The sequence below is a fragment of the Stegostoma tigrinum genome, chromosome 26 (assembly GCF_030684315.1).
Source record: "Stegostoma tigrinum isolate sSteTig4 chromosome 26, sSteTig4.hap1, whole genome shotgun sequence".
Classification (NCBI taxonomy): domain Eukaryota; kingdom Metazoa; phylum Chordata; class Chondrichthyes; order Orectolobiformes; family Stegostomatidae; genus Stegostoma; species Stegostoma tigrinum.
Window position 1 is genome coordinate 23,611,842 of NC_081379.1, and position 23,649 is coordinate 23,635,490.

Genomic DNA, 23,649 nt, shown 5'->3' on the forward strand with positions numbered 1-23,649 from the left:
CTCACTAATGCTTTGTACTACTAAGATTACTCTACTTTCGCATTCCAATACGCAATTAATGATAATATTTCATTTTCTTCCCAAATCAGCTCTTGTAACTGTATATTATTCGCTTACAATGCATATGCCAGGTCACCCAATTTCCTCTGTTACTGCATTTGTCTTTTGTCCCTCACTGAGGCAAAGGATTTGGGGAGTGGAGAAATGGAAGAGATGTGAACTGAGGGAAACAAACATATTCATAAATAAATCCAAAACACCATGAATAACAGGCACCATCTTTGACCGTGTGATAACAGCACAACAGCCACTGAAGCAGCGTGTGGTAAATGTTACCCCTGCTACTTTCTGAAGACTGAAGATAATAGTGTAATTTGCACAATGGTAATTCATGCCAAAGAATGTTAGTAGATAAATTAAAGTGTGACAAGTATAAAGTTGCTCCTCTTGGAAGCATCTTAGCCCATTCCCGCACTCATGTAAGTTAGCTTAACCTGTGACCAATTTAGTCCAATTACCTGAACTACTTAACATTTCTGGAAGGATATTTATAGGAGACGACCAGAGCCTTGTCTTATTTTCAATAATAACCTGACATTTGGTTGGTGCATAGCTGATTTGATATATACGTTTTATCGTTGAAACTACAGACAAATACCTTGAAGTGGATGCGTTTAACAAATGCAAGATTGCAGACTTGCAATTACTCACTTAGATGCTGCTTCTTCATCATATTTGCACCTCAGATCCAGGAGCTCTGTTTGTGTTGTCTTCAAAGCTGAGTAATAGATAATTACAGAGAGAGATAAAAAGAGAGCACTAAGTCACATGGGTTTAATCTGCAATTTGTGCAATTACCGTCATAAAGAAAGCTCCACAATTGCTTCCATCTGATTTCTCCCCTGGCTTATTTAAAGGGGCTAGGTAACTCTCATGATATTTTAGCAGGTTAGTGCTGTGTGCTTGTGCCTTGATACATGATGTGTTCAAGCTTACATTAACTATGGCACAGAGCAGGCAGATTTTGCAGCAACCAAACACACAGTACATTTCCATTCCAACTGCTGGGGTGAGCATCACACCACAGCAGGTAGTTACACAGGGGAGCTCTCTATGTTTCACCATAGATTACAGCAATTTGCCTGCCCGTGACAGTCAGGAACCACATGTCACGACTCCTCACCTACCTGGATGGCAAGAATGTTATTTATGGAACAAATGCTGAAAGTCACCTACCTGAGTGAAGGACCATAATTTTTTCTTCTGCTTCCCCAAGTCTGGCAGCCAAGGTGATCTGTGCTTCCTGTAGTCTCCTATATGTTTGAAAGAAAGGACACAGTGATCCAACATCCAAGCTGTACTTTGTGTAAAAAAAATTAACACATTTCACAGATGAGCACGAAGCTTTTTCTGCAATGCACTGAATCGATATTCTGGAGCTAAGTCAACGAATAGGCTCCTTCCAGATGGATTTTTGGGGTGCAGTTTAATTTTCTACAGGTGTCACATGGTAAACGGCTATGCTTAAAGCATCCTTAAAGCAATCTCAGAAACAGCAGCAGTCTTACCCTCCACAAGATGGGCCCACCACATACTTTTTAAAACACCGAGTCACATTTTCAGCCTTGAGCTTATCAGTACATTCAACTTGAGACATTCTCCAAAACTAAATACTTAAACACAAGTCACACTCCCCAGTGCAAGCAGAACACCAAAATCAATTAAGGTATCCTTTCTATTTTTACAGAGAGACAATGCCATGCGGTTTCTATAGTATACCACATCCACTGTTGACTTAAAACCATCCTACGACCTGACGGTCCTTCCCCTTTATTCATATCCTCAGTGTCTGGATACTATTATTTATCATTCAATAAAAACCAAAAGAACTGTGGATGCTGTAAATCAGGAACAAAAACAAAGTTACTGGAAAAGCTCAGCAGGTCTGGCAGCATCTGTGAAGGAGAAGACAGTTAACGTTTCTGAGGAAGGGTCACCGGGCACGAAATGTTAGCTCTGTTTTCTCCTTCATAGGTGCTGCCAGACCTGCTGAGCCTTTCCAGGAACTTTGTTTTAGTTCATTATTTATCATTCCTTTGTTGTGTGCATTTGTCTCAGTTTAGCAAACATGCACCATATCACGTGAACAACTTCTGATTTAGAAATACATACACCAGGTTATTGGAATGCACTACTGTCCTTGTGAATACTGAACTTCTTAAAGAATGGTCCTGCACAATTATTGTAATAACTGAATTCTTCCAAAATAGACTGTCTAGAGACAATACATGTTGTTCCAATTTCCTTTGTAGACAAGTGAGCAAAATTGTCCTACAATGCCCATTACCAGAAGTCAGCTGTCCTCCTGTCAGTGTGTGTGCTCATTTGTGTGAATCTGCAACTGCAGAAACATGGTTTAACTCAAATAAATGAACTTTAAAGAAAGGAAAACCACTTGAACTGTAATCAAATTTGTTCAGTACACTTGGAGCTTCAGTTCGTTATAAACATCAGATTTCAAATGAAGAAACACAGTACACGCACATACATTAACAATTTCACATTTAATATTAAAGTTGAGAAGGGCTTAAGAAAAGAGAAGGGAAGACAGAGAGAGAGAGAGAGAGTGAGAGAGAGGAAACAGCAGTATGGGAGAGGTGGGGTAACAGAAGGAGCTTGAAAAAACAGCATGAAGGTGAGGGAAAAAAGGGGAAATGGGATAAAAGACAGAAAGGGGAGAGATGAAAGCAAAGGAAGGAAATCAGAGAAAAAGAAGAGAAACAAAAACCTAATTTTATGAAAAGTACAGCACTAATTACGGCAGCAGCATTGTGCACAGCCACTTTCAGTCCGGATTAGATTTTCCCAAAGATTTACTGGGTAATTATCTTCTTTTCATGTACCTTTCTTTTTCTGTCTCATTTTTCTGTGACAGGTTATCGCTTTTAAGTGCTGTGCTGTCTGTGCTGGTCTTTTGTAATTCTTCAGACGCCTCAATGCCAGCTGGAGAGGTTTCTGCTGATTGTTTTGTGGCTGTGGGAGACAAGATGGAATTGTGATCATATCTATACAACTCAGGGACAACCTGGAATGTTTTAGCACACATCATTATCCACACTGTACCAGCCTCTTTGAGGCGCAAACTCCATAAAAAGCTGCCTGCTTTTAACTATTCAAAGTGTAAATGAAAAAAGATAATGAACCCATCTCCCTTGTTCTTTCACCCAGAACATTTTTTTATGAGCAGATCTGACTTTAATTATTATTTTCACGCTTTGTGAATTATAACCAATTGGCAATTACATAAATGTATTTGAATACATTCCTCCTCATCTTCATTATAGTGCATTACTGTGTACACTTTACCAGGACAGTTTCCACCACCTCTTTTAAAAGTGTACAATGTCTGCAGAAAGGAAGTCACATGGAATTAATTAAAATCTAATTAAGTCATTAATGGGCAAAATATAATCAATTATAGTCTCCAAAGTACAATCAAAAGAAACAAGTTCAGTGAGAGAAACTTTGAGGTTACAATTTAACAACGGTGCTAAATAAAACCTTTTCATGTTGGGGGGTGCGTAGGAAGGAAACAATGGAGCAGACATTGCTGGATGGGAGACAGTGGGGTGACAGGGAATTTTCTGTGGGGCTCGGTACAGCATTCAGTGATTCTCTTGAGTACTGTTGATGAGGCGAGTCTACATTCCACAAAAGATCAAAAAGTATCGTTGTCCTAAATACAAGAACTGGAGGCAGGAATGTGAAATTCAGCGCCCAAGGTCTCATCTGTCATTGAATGTGATCGCGGCTGATCTCATCTCGGCCTCAACTCCACTTTCCTGCCTGTTCCCCATAACCCTTATCCCATTACTGATTAAAAATCTGTCACCTCCTTCAATTTATTTAGTGTCATGGTGTCCACAGCTCTCTGGGGTCGTAAACTCCACAGATTCACCATATCTTCACAGAAATAATTCCTCCTCATCTCAATGTTAAATCTGCCTTCCTTCAGCCACAATGGGAGACCCCTGCTTTATGTCTACATCGTCAATGCCTTTTGCCACCTTACACACCTCAATTCAATCTCCTCTCATGTTTCTAAACTCTAATAGGTATATATCTAACCTGAACAATCCTCAAATGGCAAGTCTTTCATCTCTGGAATTAATCTACCAAACAATCATCAGACGCTGATTTTAAATCCATTTGTTCATGGCAAAATGGTGACCATCTAAATTGAGGCCCAGTATAAAACAAAAATCACGAATAAATTTACCAAAACAAAGGTGACTTATTTGGATCATGCTGTGGGATAGGATCCTGTGGGAAAAGCTGAAAGGTTATTGTGGATCTTCTCATTCCTAAGACAGGAGCCCAGATTCTGCGGTGTACTAGTAGCAATCAACTTTATCAGGAGTTCATTCTGAACAGAAGCACCGTATTGGCTCCTTTCTGAAGCATACAAAAGAAAGGTGAAAAAGAATGAATGGATAAAAATACCGGAGTGTCTTTGACGATTTGAAAGCTGTGCTGCCAGCTGTTGCAGTGAATCAGGAGAAGCTCCTGGTTACTGATGCCAGCAAGATCAGCGTGGAGGCTGGTTTCCAATAAATTGACAGGACATGGGTCAGTTATTTTTCTCAAAAATCTGAATGCTTATCATCAGAAATATCCATTACTGACTACTGACCATTCACCGGCGTAAATTAGAGGTGGGGGGAGCAGCAGAGATGGGGGGGAAGGGGTTGCCTGTTGATTGTTACGGAGGGTGCAAGGCAGAAGGGCAGCTATAGGTGCAGCAGGAAATCCTGCCAAAGGAGCTGCTGGAGGGCAAGCAGGGGCATTTGTGGAGTTGGGAATGAGGACAGTGACAGGGGAACTGCACAGATTTGGGGGAAATGTAGGACAGTACTGAAGGGCATGGTAGGTTGCAGGAGGTGGTGTTAGTGGCAGTGACCACCAGTGTAGTTTCTACATGGGCTGTCTAAAGGAGCAGAGTGGGCACCACAAAGTGTCGGGGGCAGGGTGGACCTTCAGAACTGAAAACCGATGTAGTGGATCTCCACTTTGAGCTAGGGGGGAGCAGTTGAATAGACTGCTGATGTCCACATGGAAGCGGCTGAGACGATACTCCAGGTCGGTGGAGTCAGTCGCAGTCCAAAAGCAAAAGCGCAGGATGCTGGATGCCAAGACATTGAAGAGGCAAATACGTGAAGCATCTGTTTGTAACCTCAAGCTACATTGCGTTTGCAAACACGCTTTTTCACATATGCAATACACGCACAGTGCAAGTGGTGGTGTCTGATGTAGCAGATTATAACATGCTGTTGGTGTGAGCAAAACTAATGTTGTCATTTCAGAGATGCAGAAGTTAGCAGCAATAGTTGAAACAAAGTTGAATTCTGACCAGAAGTGCCCCAGGAATTGTGGAATGTCCAAGGGAGGTGCTGTGATGAGGGGAACATCATTGCACAATTAGAGCAAGTGACAAGGTGATGTGATCGATGGTGAGGAGCTGGGCGAATGGCAGGGCTGTTCCAAGGAGAAGGATTAGAACATTGGGCTACAGGGAGTGGTCTCCCAGGGAATGACTGAACACAGCTACACTTGCCATTACAGGGCATAGAGGGCCTGACTAACACCCCAGTTCCAGTCGATACAAGCCGGTGCAGAAAACCATTGTGGAGACTCAAGCATTTGGTTTGATACTAGCATTTTGTTTGCATCCCTTTGGTTTTCCTTATGGCTGGTTGTCAGTAACAGCTCACGTTTGGACTTGTCCGATTGCGTGCCTGTATGTGATGTTCCCCAACTGAATGGTGATCAGATGCAAGTGAACCCTGGGCACTGGGGAAACGGCAGCAGGGAATCAGAGAGGGTCTTCAGGTGAAATGTAGGTGAAAAGGACCAGTGAAGTGTATGGCCTGGTGATTAAATGGTGATGACGATGAGAGAATGGGATTGTATCTACAAGGAGTGTTCAGCATTGGGCAGGATGGCATGACAGCTGATGGTGAGGGGCAACGCTGGATTGCCTAGGATTGTCCGGCTGCGCAGTGCCCACTCACAGATGTTATGGGTGCAAGGGATGCTAGTTTTTTTGATGGAGATCTGCTGAGTGGTAAGTTTTCATGGGCATGGCGCATAAGATGGGACAGAGTTAGACTTGAGGAATACTGAAAAAGTGGGGTAAATCGTTAATGAGGTGTATTTAACAAGAATCAGCATGAAAACTTATTGGGCCTTCCAGTGAGAATCCCGCTAAAAAAAATTGATGCAACTCAAACCTCTAGGGAAATAGATGTAGAATTCAGCCTTTTGTTTCTGCCTTTGCTGGAGAGGACTGAATTATATTCTAGAAATAATTGTGGATCAAAATGTGAAACACGGTGTGAAACCTCAAATGTATCACAACCACCAGAGGGGGCTGAGCACATTACTGTAACTAAAACATAACAAGTTTCCTGGCCCTGATATACCCGATTTTAAGTATTTAAAAGAAAAGCACTGACCTAATAGATGCATTGGTTTTAAATTTCCAAAATTCCCTAGATTCTAGAAAGATCCCATCTGATTGGAAAATAGCAATGTGTGCTCCTCTCTTGAAGAAAGAAGGGAGACAGTAAATTGGAGTCTTAAAAAGATTGGCTTGTCTAACATCTGTCATTGAGAAAATTTGGAATCTATTATTGAGAAGACTTTATTGGAGCATGTAGAAAATCTTAATGCAATCGTGTTGAATCAATATGGTTCTGTCAAAGGGAAATTATATCTGACTTATTTTTAGAGTCCTTTGGGGAAGTTATAAACAATATACGTAAAGTGGAAACAGTGAAAACAGTGGATATTCTGTACTTAGATTTTCAGAAAGCATTTGAAAAGATATTACGCCAAAGAGCACTATCCAAAATAACAGCTCATGATGTAGGAGTATCATATGAGTATGGTTAGAGGATTGATTTGTTAATAGGAAGTGCAGGGTGATCATAAAAGGGTTGACTTGGGATTGGAATGAGTGATGCACCAGAAATCAGTGTTGGGACCGCAATTTTATACCTTCTGTACAAATAATTGGATGAAAGGAACAAAAGTATTGTTGTTATATTTGCTGATGATACTAAGGTAGATAGGAAAATGAGTTATGAAGAGAAAATAAGGAGTCTGCAAAGGGGCATGAGTGGGAAAACAAAGATTAGATTTTGTGTAATGTGGGAAGATATGAACTTGTCCACTTTGGCAGGAAGAACAGAAAGGTAATTCAAGTTGAGAAAAAAATGCAGGACTCTGAGATACTGAAGGATCTAAGTAGGTTGGAATATGAAGCACAGGAAGCTACTACACAGGTATCACAAGTGATTAGAGAGACAAATGGATTGTTGTTTACTGTGACAGGAACGATGATGGTAAAGATATATTGCTCCAGTTGTACAGAATGTTGGTAAGTCCACATCCTGAGTACTGTGTACAGTTTCAGTCTCCTTATTTAAGACCCAGTTTAAGTGTATTAGAAGCAGTTCAGAAAAGGGGGTTCACTCACCTGATGCCTGGGATGGGAAAGGTATCTTATGAGGAAAGTTTGAACTGGCTGGGCCTATATCACCTGGGGTTTAAAAGAATGAGAGGTGATCTTATTGAAAGATAGGAACTCGAGGGGTCATGATAGGATGGATGCTGAAAGAAGATTGGCCGTGTGGGAGTGACTAGAACCAAATAATTTAAAACTCAGTGGTCTCCCTTTTAAGATGACGATGAGGAGAATGAGGAGGGTTTTTTTCTCTCAGATCATGAGTCTTTGGAACGCTGTTCCTCAGAGAGCAGTGGAGGCTGGATAATTGAATCTTTGAATACACGGAATACTACTCCTGTTTACATTACACTCAGGAGAGAGGATATGTTCTTTTTTTCCCCCTTTCACACCTACATTACATCTCTATTTCTCTTTTTCAACAATTAGCAATCCCTTTGCTTTTGCACCGGGCCTCCACATCACCTACCCCCCTCATTTCTCTTCTGACTCTGTCCAAAGTGGTAAACGACATCAATTTCCAACACCTTTTAGTTTTAAGGAAGTGTTATACATGATTTGAAATGTTAACTCTGTTTCTCTCTCCTTAGATGCTGCCAGACCAAGGGAGTTCCACCTGCATGTTCATTGTAGATAGGTCCATGGCCAAGAGAGGAATCAACGGTTGTAATAAGTGGGAATGTGGATTTGAGGCCAAAATCAAATTAGCCATGATTTTATGAAATGATGCAGAACACATGAGGGAACAAATTTCAGCTCCTAATTCGTATATTCCAAATTTGGGCAGAATCATGGATCAGTGACTCTCCTCCATTTAATGTAATTATGAGGCTGACAGTGGGGTGCAGAATTTAGTGGGCAAATACAGTGGCATCGTGGGCAGCAACTCCTGGGAAATCTGAGATTGATGCGGAATTTGAGAATAGTGTATAAATGTATCTTGCAAAGCTTTGAGGCAAACTGCAAAACAATGAAGCCACGCTTCACTCTGCATCCACTGACTGTTTTGTGTGAAATGGGAATAGTTTTGCTGAGAAATTTGTGGTATCCAATCATCAACGCATTGTACATCACATGGGTTAAATGTGGAGAATGCACAAAAATCCAAACAGGGAAAGACAAATGGCAGTGGAGGGACTCAAAGAGTCCCCAGAGTGAATATAAATAGTGGCAATGATTTCTTCAAACCTTGAAAAGCAAATTTTAGCACTCTTTGCTTGTTATATTTCATCTTCTCATTTAAAAAAACCCATTATGAAATGCTACACAAATGAACAACAAATTTAAAATCTCTGACCCAGGTTTATTCAATGATCTGATATTACCATGCATTGCTTTATTCGATATTTCGGTCTTGTTCAAATTAGCTGACGCGACCTATTTAAGTTAGTGTGCTCGTATTTGCCTGTTAGCTGCCTTTGAGTGACTCCCACTGTAATCAAATGGTCAAATTCAATGCAATTGTGGTATAAATTTAAATTCTGGATGAGCATCTTCATTTGTGACTATTAAATTGCAACTGCAGCAGGGCTATTTATGCAAGCTCACACTGAGTCGTTATATGCTTCACACAAATGCAAGGGGAAAGTTGCCCAAGAAGCATAAAACCAGATGGTAACATTGCAGATTAAAAGTATGCTTTAAAATACAAAATACTTAGCACTACTGTAATAATGTAATTTCCTACCCATATAAAGAAACAGCTGTGTCTTTGGTAACAACATTGCTATTTGTTTAGATTTTAGTACAGCTGTAAAATAGCTAATTAGTTTCTAGGTATTAGCTAAGATTCTGCAATGCAGTATTAATTTGTAATAATTACTGGCAATGAATAAAAATGTGTTGCCATCTCATTTGTTCATTACGTTTTCAACTTTCATTCTTCGGCTTAAAGTTTTTTTCAGTACTTTTCTTTACATTTTTTGAAAGAATAATCTAATTCATGAAATTCAAGAGCTGGATTAACTCTCCGTACTTTGTCTGTTACCAAATGTTTGTCATTCTAAAACTGACCTACTGTTTGTACAAAACTAATTACAATATGCTAAAATGTTTTTAATTCCAATTATGTTAATTATTCACAGAAAATAGATCTGTGGGTTTAATGGATTTTATGTCGGAAAACAGTCTTTAATTGACTTTTGCTGTGCAGGGGGTGGATTAGAGTGTGCCTGTGATCAAATCTCACTATGATCAGTTGCGAATTTAATATATCTGATAAACTTCAGGTCAGCATAGGCATTACCACATTGCTGTAAAGATCCAACTGGTTCAGTCATGTCCTTCAGGGAAGAGAGCCTGCCAATTCTACTCTGTTGTGATTACATATGACTGCAGTCTTACAACTGCTTGACTAAACCTTAAGAGCGAGGTTGGTGCCGATGGTTAGCACAGACATGATGGACCAAAGGGGCTCTTCTGTGCTTTATGACTCTATGAAATGGCCAAGCAATTCTGTTCAAAACAATTGCAACTAAATTTAAAAGCAACAGGAAGAAGTCAAGCAGATCTATTCAGGACTACCCGGTCACCATGTCAAGACATGACAATCAGTTCTCCCTGTGGAGATTTCCTCTTCATTATGCAGTTGCTGAACTGATCTACTGGTTTGGAGACGAGAGCTCAACTTTGGAGAACAGTCCTGCAGTCTAGGTAGCACATAGCGAGCCATCATCTTCTCAAGTCAGCATTTTCTTCATTTTCTCAAGTTTGCTGTCTGAATCACAGTGCCACAAGTTCCACCACAAATAGGACAAGGAGGGGATCTCAAATCCACACAAAACTGGGACCGTGGGCTACTGGCTCGAAGCTGGATTATCAATTTGGATCAGCTAACTAACCTGTCACCCTTTGGCCTTGAAGGAGTCCAGGGTGCTGCGGCAATGTGGATTTTTCACGTATGCTGTAAATAGTGATGTTAGAGGCTCCAATTTTCCTTCAATCACACGGCTAACTGGGAATCCCTGTGCCTACCATTGGCAAATGTTGAAATGATTTGCAGGTTGATACTCAACAATGCAGGGGGTTCTGCTATAACGTGTGTTCAGCAACACAAATCAGCTACAACACTATTGAGAATAGGGAAGCACTATTTCTAAAACAAACTTGTGCGGGCTATAACACGATTCCATTGAGTACACATCAACATCGCAGCCTTTGTAAAAGGAAAATTTCTTTTCTTCGATCCTTGCAGATGGTGTAAACGTTCAGACTAAGTCATAATGAGTTCATTTGTAAAAGGTGATTGGATTGTATGACATAAACCTCAAATACAATATCACACAGAGAACAACCACTTTATTAGGAAAATATCTGAAGTCTTAGTCTGAAGAGTTTATGCTGAACACATTAAATGCAAAAAAAAGTATAGCTTAAACTAATACGAGTGCTTTTAAAACATGCACCTTTGTATGTCATATTTTTGCTGAGATTTTATTATATATTTAATATGTAAAAACTTTTTAACTTGTGCATGTAAATCATTTATACGAAAAGTTGTCTGTGTTACAACGTGCTCTTTTCCAGCATTATTTTGAATACCATGTTACTCAGGTTTATAATGCATTTTAATCCTTCAATTAATTTCAATGTCAATGGGCACAAAGGAAAGAAAGGTCAGATTCCTCGGCTTCACTTTTGTGAACATCTATCCAGAAGTCTGTGCTGATGGAATGTCAGGTCAGATCAGCAATGGGCTAGGGTGTGATGCAGACTATGTTGCAGGTGAATAGATTTTATTTGATAAGTGTTGAGGCTCACGTGAGTGACCGGCATGGTGGCAATACTTATAGGAGAGTGGTGAGGAAGAATGTTGAGTGATTTTGAGCAATATTTTTTGGTGGTCTGTCCTAACCCTGCTTTTCCCAGAGGGCCCACTATTTCAATAGTGCGATTTCTTATAACACGATTTTGCGCTGGAATGCAACTATCACCTTATAGCAGAACCATCCCTCAGCCCACACCCCACCCTACCCCCACCGTGTTTGGCCACGTTATGAACATATCATTCCTTGGCCATCAGATTCTGGAATGGGACTTGAACCCGGGATTTCTGGCTAAAAGGTTGAGATACTGCTTACTGCATCATGAGACCTTCACAGGCTCACAAAGGATGGACAACAGAATCTGACCTTGCCTGTATCCCAGATAACCCGGGCCACTTTTCCATTAGAGAAAAAAAAGTTAACTTTATTCTCTGTACGGTTAACAGTGTAAATTTTGAATGAGAGTCACATTGGGCTTGGAACATTAACTCTGTTTCTTTCTTCACACATGATTGCAGACCTGCTGAGTTTCTCTAGCGCTTTCTGTTTTTACTTTGGGCTTCCAGCATCCACAGGACTTTGCCTTTATTTTAATTTCATTTACTTAGTTTCAGTGACATTGCTCTGAGATCAGGCACAAATGTGTAGGAAGGGTTTTTCTGCTGTTCTACAATGTGCTTGAAGCCCAAAATATGACTGGAACCTGGCAGGGCCACATGATGTGATCAATATCCACATTTATTACTTTGTAAACTGTGTGAACGTGCCAATTCAATACAAACGAGAGCATGTTTTTGCTGTGTAGTAACTGGACTGAGGTGATCGCAATTATTTCACAGCATCCTTATAAACAATGGGTTGTGAACCCTCATGTTTAGCACATCACATCACTGACACATCAACAGTTATTTTCATATTGTTACAAAAAGTTACTTTCACTGAGATGAATGTGGTGTAATAGGGAGACCAAATTACAAATTTCTCCACTGCTTTGCCGATTTCATATTATCCCAATTAACAAACGTAATCTTTTCACTGAACAAAAAATATTTATGTGCAGGAAAGCAGATTAGCTGTAGAATTTGTGTTCAATCTGTGCTTTAATAGCTCAGCATGTTTATTATAATAAATGTATTGATACAGTAATTACTCTGAATTAATATATAAATACAATTAGTAATTAAACTGGAAGCTAAAGAGTAAGCATCACAGGAATTAACTTCCACTGCAAAGAGAGCAGCCTCACAGATCATGTTCTATACGTCTCTGTTCTGCCTAAAAACAAATCCATCGATCATTTGTCAGCAAGCAGATTTGCCTTAATAAGGAGATCTAAAAAAAATCAAGGCCATCATGTTAAAAACATAACAGTTTTTTGAAATACGCGCCAAAGGATTTGACAGTTACCCGAGGGCGCTAATGTTGGAAATGTGCTTTGTGAACTCTTTGACTGCATCTCCAATGGCTCACTGAGTCAAGGACTCATCCTCAGACTGGAAGGATGCATATCTCATTTAAAAACGGAGACAAGACAGAACCCCTAAACTAAATATTTGACTGTGCTCCCTGTGTTATACTTGGAACTGATTAACAAGAGATGTTTCATATAGTCACCTTCACAGAGAAGGAATTCAAGAGATCCACTTGGCTTCCATTGTGTGGAAGTAGGCCATTTGGCCCATGAAGCCCACACCAACCCTTTGAAGCGCAACCCACCCATTCCTACGTCACTACCCTGTCCCCATAAACCTGTATTTTCCATGGCTAACCCGCCTAGCTTGCACATCCTGGAAAATATGGGGCAATTTAGCATGGCCAATCCACCTAACCTGCACATCTTCGGATTGTGGGAGGAAACTGCAGCAGCTGGGGGAAACCCACAGAGACACGGGAAGAATGTGCAATCTCCATACGGACAGTTGCCCTGGCGGGGAATCGAACCTGGGTCTCTGGCACTGTGAGGCAGCAATGCTAAGCACTGAGCCACCGTGCTGCCTCCAAGTGTCTCACAGGTCTGATAAACTCTTACCAGAAGCCACCACATTAACAAGTGAGGGTAGCTCAGCAGACGTTACCTATATGAGCTTTCAGAAATCATTTGATCAGGTACCTCACTGTAGTGCAGTGTATCAGACAGAATATTGTGGATTTAGTAGGAAACTACTAGAATGAAATAAGAATTTCTCCAGACTGAAGGCGCGAACTATATATGACCATGGTCCTCGATAGTAGACCAGTTGCCAGCGATTAATGTAAGAGTTAATGGTCTTTATTAATGAGGCGCAACGATCTGAAAGTTTAGGGATGGTACAAGGATTTGTGCAGGTGTTAGGACCATGGAGAGATGGAATACATGCAAGCCAATCTCAATGTGTTAGTGTAATGGGCTTACGTTTGCCAACATTAAGCATACCTACATCCTGCAAGAAACACTACTGATGCCTGAGGTGAAATAAAAAGACCTTGTTATCGCAGTTCATTGCGGCATTGGGCTAGCTGTCCAGGGATTGCCGGTTCAAATTCCACAAGCAAAGCGTGGAATTAAATTATGATAATTTGCAGGGCAACACAGAAAATTGTAAGAATGTCTCAGGATCATAAATACTGGCTGCTAAAATTCCATATTCCCCACCTTCTCTGACTTGTTTAAGGCATTATTTGGACCAAAAACAAATTGAGATCTGAACAAATTCATCAGCAATAGCCCAAGTATTACATCAGAACAAGACTTGCTACCAGATTCCTAATAATAGAATTTAGCATTTTCAATACTACTACTGCCAGGCTGTCGTTCCTGTTTCAATGGTCTCCCCTTTCATGAATAACAGGATTAAGCTTACCACCTTCAAACCCTTGGGTACTATCCAAAAATCACTGCAATTCCGGAAAAATAAAACAAATACACCTATGTCTAGAACTACTTCCTATAAGCTCAAGAATGTACAAACTAAATCACTCCCAAACTCAATATAAAATAGTATTACATTGTGATCACTTCTTCAGGTGCTCCTTCACTATTAATTGTATCAACAAATTATATGATACCAGATACCTCTCTCCACTGGCTTCTTTTCATCTGTAGTATTTAGAAGGGAAACCCTCCTCCCAATTTGTTACACAGTTATAGAGTTTTTACATTGGGGAAAAAGGCCCTTCAGACCATCATGTCTGTTCTGATCATCAAACATCCATCCATTCTCATCCCATTTTCTATCACGTGAACTGTAACCTTGTATGCTATGGCATTTCTAGTACTCATCTAAATAGTTCTTAAATATCTTCAGATTCCTATTGCTACCACCCTTTCAGATGGTAAATTTCAAGTATACCTCTACCCTCTGGGTGAAAACAATTCTCTTCAAATTCTCTCTCAACATCCTGCTCCCTACCTTAAAACTGTGCCCCCCTAGTTATTGACCCCTCTACTAAGGGGAAATGTTTCTTCTGATCTCTGCCCCTCGGAATTTGTGCACCTCAATCAGAGAGGCCTTCAGCCTTCTCTGCTCTATGGAAAAGAACCCCAACCTACCTACACTCTCTTCACAACTGCATCGTATCAGCCCAGGTAATATTCTGGTGAATCCCCTCATGGAATTATATTCCAAGAGGCCCGTCAGACAATCAAGTTTGTTCCACCAAAAAATATACTACCAGCTGCACCGGTTCCACTCTCCCACACTAGGCCCGTAGCCTTGTATGTTCTGACACTTCAAGTGCTCATCCAAGTACTTTTTAAAGGTTTTGAGGTCTCCTGCCTCAACTACCCTCCCAGGCAGTGCATTCCAGACACCAACCAACCTCTGGGTCATAAAGGTTTCTCAATTGGCCTCTCAACCTCATACCTTTCACTTTAAAATTATGCCCTGTTATAATTACAGAATTGTGGGATTTACAGTATAGGAGGACATTCCATCCACCGTGTCTGTACCAGATAGTCCCATTCTCCAGCCTTATCTCTGTAGCCCTCTAAATTAATCACTTTCAAAAATATATCCAGCTTTCTTTTGTAACCTACTCTGGAATCCACCTCCACCACTCTCCCATGTCGCTCATTCCAAATTCTAACAACTCTGAGTAAAGATGTTTCTCCTTATCTCACTCCTAGCTCTCTTACTAACAATCCTGAAATTGCCACCCCTAGTCACTGACATACCAATGAGTGGAAACAGGATATCCTTCCTTACCTGTCAAAATTGTTCATAATTTTGAGCATCTCAATAAGGTCATCTCTTAATCTTCTCTGTTCCAAGAAGAATAGGCCCAATTTCTCTAATTTTTCTGTGAATCTAAAATCCCTCATCCTGGTGTAATTCTAGTAAATCTTTTGAACTCTCTCCAGGACTTTTAACATCCTTCCTGAAATAAAATGCCCAGAACTGAACACAAAACTCCAAATGTAGTCTGACCAATGACTGGTAGAGATGTAACATCACTTCCTAACCTTTATACTCAATGCTCTATTTATAAATCCAAGGATCCTGTCATCCTTCTTAACAACTGTTTCAACTTATCTGGCCACTTTCCGAGAACCCCAAGGTCCCTAGGGTCCTGTACTTCCCTCAAAGTTGTGCCATTGAGCCTGTACTGTATCTCCATGCTTCTTCCACCAAAATGCATGACCTCACATTTCTCTGCATTGAAATTCATCTGCCAGGTGTTTGGCCAAGTTGTCAACATAAAGTTACTCAGCATCATCCTCACAATTCGCTATTCTCCCCACCTTAGTAACATCTGTAAATTTAGAGATTTTGCCCTCAGCACCCAGATCTAAATCGTTTATATAGATCAGAAAAAGCAACAGTCCCAACACCAATCCCTGGAGAACTTCACTCTCAATTTATCTCCAATCTGAGAAATGTCTATCCATACCTACTCTGTTTCTTTTTGTTTAGCCAACTTCTAATCTGTGGTGCCAAGGACCCATCAATCCCAAACAGACCATACACGACTCATAATCTCAGCTGCAAACTAGACTGTCTATCCCTTGAACTAGTGAGTCTAATCTGCCTCCCAGCCTCTCTATCTTTTCCCAGAGCAGCTTTGGGCACCATGATACTGTGGTTTTCCCTTGAGTCACTGACCCTCCATTCAGTTGCGTTGCTTACTGAATAAGCATCTAAAATCTTACACCATTTAGATAGTTCCCAGGTGTCGTGGCTTTATTGGGCCTGCTTTCTCCTTTCCTTTTGGTGAATGGTCACCCATTCAGCTGCCATCTCTGCACTGCTCCTTGTCTGCCTATCCTGATTTGGAGTGACCATTCTCTGGTGCAACTGTTCCAGGAATCTCCCTCCTTCTTGTATGGGGTGCAATGCGCAGAGTCACTGCTTCAAATCAGACACATGTTGTTCAAGGGCTGCTACTCTCTGGCACTTCAGGCAAATGTACCTGTCCTGGGAGCCTCGTGGATCCAAAACCTCTCACAGTTTACATGCCACACATATCATCCAGACTTCCAAAACTCCCCAAATCGCCCAGGAAACTTTGTTCCTAGCGCTGACTAATCAGAGAAAAGTCATGGCCATAAAAGGAATGGAAGAAAATGGTGAGGAGTTGCTCCTCCAATCATAAGGGAATTTTCTGCTGTGCTTTCTGTTGATAGGCATCCTGTGAAGACCAGAGCAGTGGGCATTTAGAGAAGTATGTGCTGTCTTTGAGAAAGACTTTCCCCAAGTGGTCTGAGGTCCAGGGGCTGGAAATTCAGCACGGGGACTGGGGGAGTGAGCTATTGCTGGGAAATTGGGTATGGGGCAGGTTCCCACAGCTGATGTCTGGGTCCAGTGCTGGGGCAACAGCCAGGGATGGTAAGGGGGGGGCGTGGGAAGGAGGTGGCTCCAAGAATTAGGGAGGGAGAAGATGGCTGCAAAAGGTGCAGGGAGGAGGCAGGTACAAGACAAGGTGGACTGAGGTGAAGGAGGCTTCAAGGGGTTTGGAGAAGAGGAGGGTGCCCCAGGATGATACAGTGAAGGAGGTAATAAAATGGGGGTGATGAAATGGAGTGTGCAAGGGGGGTGTGCAGGGAAATTTTGATTGAAAGGGGTGGGTTGAGGGAGGCTGCAAAGGATAGAGGACAGTTTTAAACATGTCAACAAAAGAATGTTCAGTTAACTGTTAGCCAATAGAACTTCAAATCACTAAGGTAATGAATTTTTATAAATGAATGTGGAATCTTTAGTTTAAGGCTGATTAACTTCAGGAGTTACGACCTGTGGAAAAAATATGGTGGATCCTAATGTAATGAATATGCTCAATTCTTAAATTTAAATCTGAGAATAAGATCCAAGATGCAGTGATGTAACCATCTGGTTAAACTTTGTGCATGTGTAATGGAAGCATAGTAGCTATGACCTCATCAGTCTCTGAAGTGTGTCTGTGGATAAAAGGGAACCAATTGATATTTTATACTTAGCTATCCAGAGGGCAATCAATAAGGTACTGCACCAAAAGTTTGGCATAGTGTAAGAGGTAACATATTGGCATTCACAGATGTTTGGCTAGTTAACAGGAAAAATATGGCCAAAAATATGAAAATTATCTGTTAACTTATCACCTACTGTCTAAGAAATTAACGTTTACCTTATATGTTGTGGCTTTAATTGTGAGTTAATAATTCTTGAGAATATTGATGAATTATTCCAGGTTTTGCTTCTGTGTAAGTCAAAATATAATATAGTTGTGCAATAAATGCTAGCTTAGCCAGCAATGTGCTCATCCCATGAGTGACTAAATTTAAAAAATCACAAACGTCAGTATAAATATAGAAGGTACTGTTACTATTGAACGGCATCATGTAATCAAAGAGTTGGCAAGATTGAAAAAGTAATCCCAAAAACCAAAAACAGCCCATGGAAAAAATCTCAAGAGGAGCTTCAACAAAGAAAAGTTATTTTGACCCCTTCAGGAAACAGTTAATTCATCAAAAGGTTTCATGCAACCAACTTTTTATCTCTCTGAGGTTTACCATTTACCTTCACAGTTGAACAATTCAGATTGTTTCTTACAGTGTCTCAGGATCTCCTTCCCTCTTCGACTTTCTGGTTCATTGCACTGGAGCTGGAGCAGTTTCTCCTCCAGGTTACGAGCTGCTTCAAGAGAAGGGGCAGGGTCTGGAAATGATATCATGGAAAGATCTTTTGGGATATTCAAGTTTAGAAATCAAACCAATATTGAAGAAATTATATGAAGGAGAACCATTTCAGGGAAGAGTTATACATGGATATGGGGGTCTGACAGGGTTAATACTGAGGCTTGTATTCAGCATTACTGAAGATGATGATGTCATGTAACTTGGTAAGAAAACAGCTTTGGATCTTGAAGGCATGAGATCTAACATCTGGACCTCCTCAAAGTCTCTATTAGAATGTTTATCATTTAAATGTAACCTATAACTAGTTCTTAGAATGGAAAATAATAAATGTAACTCCTCAATTCAAAAAAGGAAAGGAGAAAGAAAGCAAGTACAGGCCGGTTAGCTTCACATTTCTCATTGGAAAGATGTTGGAAGCTTTTATTAAATATGCTGTAGCAAAACACTTGAAAAAGTTCAAGGTAATCAGGCAATGTCAACATGGTTTTGTGAAATGGAAATCATATTTAACCAATTTATTGGCGTTGAGGGAGTAACATACGTTATAGGTAAAGGGGAAACAGTTGATACACTGTTCTTAGATTTCCAGAAGGCATTTAATGAGCTGCTACATCAAAAGTCCTGCAGAAAATTAAAGCTCATGATGTAGGGGTAACATATTGGCATGGATTGAAGATTGGCTTGTTAACATAGAGGCACAGTGTCATGTAGCATGGAATCAACTCTTCCAAGCCAACTAAATTTCCCAAACTGAACTAGTCCCATTTGCCTGAGTTTGGTCCATTTCCCTGTAAACCTTTCCTATTCATGTAAAAATCAAAAGAACTGTGGACGCTGTAAATCAGAAACAAAACAGAAGTTGCTGGAGAAGCTCAGCAGGTCTGGCAGCATCGGTGGAGAAAAAAATCAGTTAACATTTCAGGTCTGTTCTGACCGTGTTCCGAGAAGGGTCACCGGATCCGAAACGTTAACTCTGATTTTTTTCCTCCACAAATGCTGCCAGGCCAGCTGAGCTTTTCCAACAACTTCTGTTTTTTTTTCCATTCCTATTTATGTCCCTGTCTGAATGTGTTTTACATGTTGTAACTGTACCTGCATTTACCACTTTCTCTGGCAGCGCATTCCACATCTTAATCATAAATGGATCATTTTTTGGTTGGAAAGATGTAATGAGTGGTGCGTCACAGAGATCAGTTCTAGGGCTTTAACTTACACTATTTATATAAATGACTTGTGTGGTCTTCCTCTACCACGCCAAACCAACAGATTCCTACTCCTAAGAAGATGTTGACAACAAGCTTTCTTTTAATGCATCCGTGGGAAGTGGGTGTTGTTGGATGAGTCAGGATTGCGGTATAGAGATGTAAGGGTCTGAAAAGGTTAATACTGAGGAGTGCTTTAAGCTGCATCCACAAGGGGTAATTGTGGGCAGAAAAGCGTTGGATCTCAAAAGAGTGAGAGTGAGCACCCAGGGCCTCCTCATAGTCTCTGTAACAACATCCAACCTACGGACGTAACTTGTAACTTGTCCTTAACATAAGCTCCTTCATGTTCAATAGAATAGCCTCTTCTAGTTCAATACAAGAACCACTTCTAGTTATATTAGCAAGTCATTTTCTCTAAACACGAGACCAAGCAGACCCTGGAGATTCCTACTGTTAAAGAGGCTGAAGGAAACAAACAGTACACACGGTGAGCTATAGGCTTGAGTTGACTGGACATACAATAGACAGAAACACATGCAGTCCCAGTAAGAATATAGCAAAACTAGTCAACACTCGAAAATGTCTATATCTTACAAATATACTCAAACATCAATCAAAATTTAAACTGCGAGCAAGAACTGTTCTAAGTAACCATCCCCAGTAAGGTATCTTTTATTTTGCCCATCCCTTTAAACTGTGTGTTAACATATTCTAACCCCCATGTGCCCAGTGCAGTTTTATGCTACAGCAAATGGCTTTCAAATAAGTAAACAGCATCAAATAACAGCTTTATATTGCACATAGAAGTACACATGCATTCACAGTACTGCCTTAAAAACTTCAATGAATCTATAGTAGTGGACCAAGCTGTTTTATATTTCTCTTTGGGTGTATACTCCTGTAGCATAGGTCTCTCACAGATGGAAGACAGGTCAACATAAACCTAGAAATTCTCATTTTGACTGGGATTTGGGCGATTCGTTTCTCACTGGGCCCACTTCGATCTCAGTCAGCCCGAGTAAATGTGTAACTGGGGCACTTTGCAAGCTGGTCAACACGTCACAACCCGCATATCACACAGCTTCTTCACGCCATCTCCAAACATAACAGAATGACTCAGTTACAGCTCGCCCACCAGAAACCTACACCCAAACATACAAGTGACTTTAGGGTGGATTTTAAGATACATTTACAGCCTGGGCAGCTGCATCTCTCTCTCTCTGTCTCTCTCTCTCAAGCACCTTCCCTTCCCTGAAGCACTTGAACCAGCCATCTACTTCAGGTTTATCAATTACATATTGATTTATTTTATCCACTTTAGCGAATAAAGGGATACCTGTAACAGGTATAGAATGATTGTGGCTGTTTCTACTAACTCTTTGCACCTAGCTTTTAGGCACTCAGAGCAATATACTCAAATTTTTCATGTTAGAATAAGTCACGGGGGGAAAAAGTGCATGATGTCAAATGAATAGCAGTATTGTTATGGTTTAGAAATAAAAGTCGATGTTCAAAGAAGGAACGGAGGTAACATTGCTCACTATTAAAGGGAGAACATTGTCATGATCACAATCTGCCCTTATCCACCTGAACATTCACAGTAACTTCTCATCACCTACAAAATGATCAGTCTCAGTTTCTATTTTGTTTTATTTGAATCAGTAGGTACAGAAAATCCAACAGAAGAATAAGGCCAATGTGAAATTTGTCCACTTGCCAATCTTCCAGTGGGGTCAAGTCTTCCAAATGTCCACCTTAAATCTGGTGCTTATGTTTAAAAGACTTGTTTTTGGAATTAATAGTCTGTTATCCTCTTGAAATAAGTTTGACTAAACATCCTAAGCTCCTTCAAGTTTAGTATTGGATGGAATTGAATGTATAAAAAATATTTTTATTGGAAGCAATTTCAAACAGGTTCCTCAATCAATCTTTACCTTCAAGGGCAGCCTCCATAATGTTGCCAAATCACATTAACAGTTATGATCATTTTTAAATTGCAGAATTATTAATGTGCTGAAGGCCAGAATGAGGATTCTATGCACAAGCATATATTGGTGTCTTTTCGCACATCTACAAATGTTCCCTTGGGAACAGAGAGTACAGAAATTGCACTCAGGCTTTAGATCTGCACACCAACACTTTTTTTATTGATTAGTCTGATCCAGACACAGAACAAAACACAATTCTCCCATATCTTGTAAAATTTACTATCAGTGGACCTCTGTGCTCTTGGATAGATTTTCTAATCATACTCTCTGTTAAAATATGGTCTTGATTGACAGAACACCACAGAGATCAGCAAGGTGAGGAACTGTACAAGAAGATGGAATGCAGTGGAAACTCTAACAAAGCTGTGTGCCATATTCGGAAGAATTTCAGTCAAACCTAATACAAGAGGATTATAAAGTAATTTTGAAAAGCCAGACTTTGGTACTTCTCAGCTTCGAGTGCTAGTGAATGAAGCAAAGGGTCTGTGCTCTAAACTGGGTTTGAAAAAGATTAAAAACTCACGTTACAAAGTTTTCTACAAATCTTCTACAAGTCACTCAAAGATTTAGCACACTCCAGTAATTAGCTCTGACTTCAAAAGTTCTACAGCTGTGACTGGACAGAGGCATTGATGATTCATGGTTAGACACATATTTGCACTCCACCTACTCATTTCAATTACCAGTTAGAAATGTTCCTAATCAAATGCAAACACCTTTAATCAAATATGAAAAAATTCAATCAGAGAATAAGAATGTGATAAAATGATATATATGCTCAAGCAAATAACAACCTTATCAAATTGCTATTAATCTGCTACCTGTTGTTCTTCACTAAATACAAAGCTGAAAGTAAAAGATCTTGTTCAGGATCAAGACATATGTTTTCAGATAGATTTTCTACTGGAACATCTCATATAACATGTTAATCAAAGCAACATTTCTATCTTGATCATTCAATGTAAATATTTTCCACAAAGAAGTTGCAGAGGTGGCTCAGTGGTTAGCACTGCAGCCTCACAGCGCCAGGGACCCAGGTTTGATTCCACCTTCAGATGATTGCCTGTGTGGAGTTTGCACATTCTCCCTGTGTCTGCGTGGGTTTCCTCTGGGTGCTCCGGTTTCCTCCCACAGTCCAAAGATATGCAGGCTAGGTGGATTGGTCGTGCTAAATTCCCCATAGTATTCGGGATGTGTAGATAAGGTGGTTTATAGAGGGATGGGGATGGGTGGGATGCTTTGAGGGCCACTGTGGACTTGTTGGGCCAAAGGGCCTGTTTCCACACTGTAGGGATTCTATGATAACATTTAAAAGCCTTTTTTGCACTATTTTTGTGCTACACAAGGTATTGTGGGAGAGCTGGGTGGTGGTGATGTCTTTATTTAATTAAAATGCAGAGGTAAATATTCATCTTTGCTTTTATGAGGAGAAGCCTAGAATTTCCCTTTAACTTTTGGTTGTCAAAATATTCCGCACTAAAGGTTGGCTGCTTCCTCCATTAATTTACTGGGAATCACAGTGGGGTGTCACAGCAGTGAACCTGGTTGAATTCCACACACTACTGTTGTGTTTCTCTCGACACCACTCTTGCTTTGCGCAACAGTTGTAGCTTTCCTTACTTTTTAAAAATAATCTTACAGTTCAAGGAATTATCCCCGGGCAAATTGTATTTGTAATGCTAAAAGGTCTTCAGTTCTTGACTTTCCCTCAGAACCAGAGGCTGCAGAATATCACAAACGGCACATTAGAAAATGTAATTTTTAAAAACAGCAACTGCATGATAGATTTGATGTCCCATTTGTCTGGTGACAAGGGAGATTGGGGAAACAATCATTTGCTGCACTGTTCCCAGCATAAGATGATGGTTATTGTTGAGAATTGGCACAGAATGGGCCACTTGCTCTGGGAGGCACAGGGCAATGTGTTATTGGAACATTAGCGTTAATGATGGCACTGGCACTATTTACACTCCTGGGCCTGAGGGGCCAAACCCGACTGGAGAACAATGGCATGAGTTGCAGATTGACCACAGGAATCTCTGTCAGTCCGGAAACAGTGGTGAGCCCGAACTGGCTG

General features: G+C 40.5%; 1 protein-coding gene across 5 annotated transcripts in view; it reads right to left on the bottom strand.

Moving 5' to 3' along the window:
- The window catches only part of cux2b (cut-like homeobox 2b), a 302,961-nt gene that overhangs the window by 66,596 nt on the left and 212,716 nt on the right, over positions 1 to 23,649 (bottom strand). For 4 of the 5 annotated variants that reach the window (XM_048556467.2, XM_048556468.2, XM_048556466.2 and 1 more), the window contains 4 exons: positions 18,261 to 18,398; positions 2,904 to 3,033; positions 1,237 to 1,313; positions 712 to 778 (listed from right to left, as the gene is read on the bottom strand). In XM_048556467.2, the coding sequence (XP_048412424.1) occupies positions 712 to 778; positions 1,237 to 1,313; positions 2,904 to 3,033; positions 18,261 to 18,398 (412 nt within the window). The remainder of the gene's footprint in view (positions 1 to 711; positions 779 to 1,236; positions 1,314 to 2,903; positions 3,034 to 18,260; positions 18,399 to 23,649) is intronic. The other variant, XM_048556469.2, reaches the window with a different exon arrangement.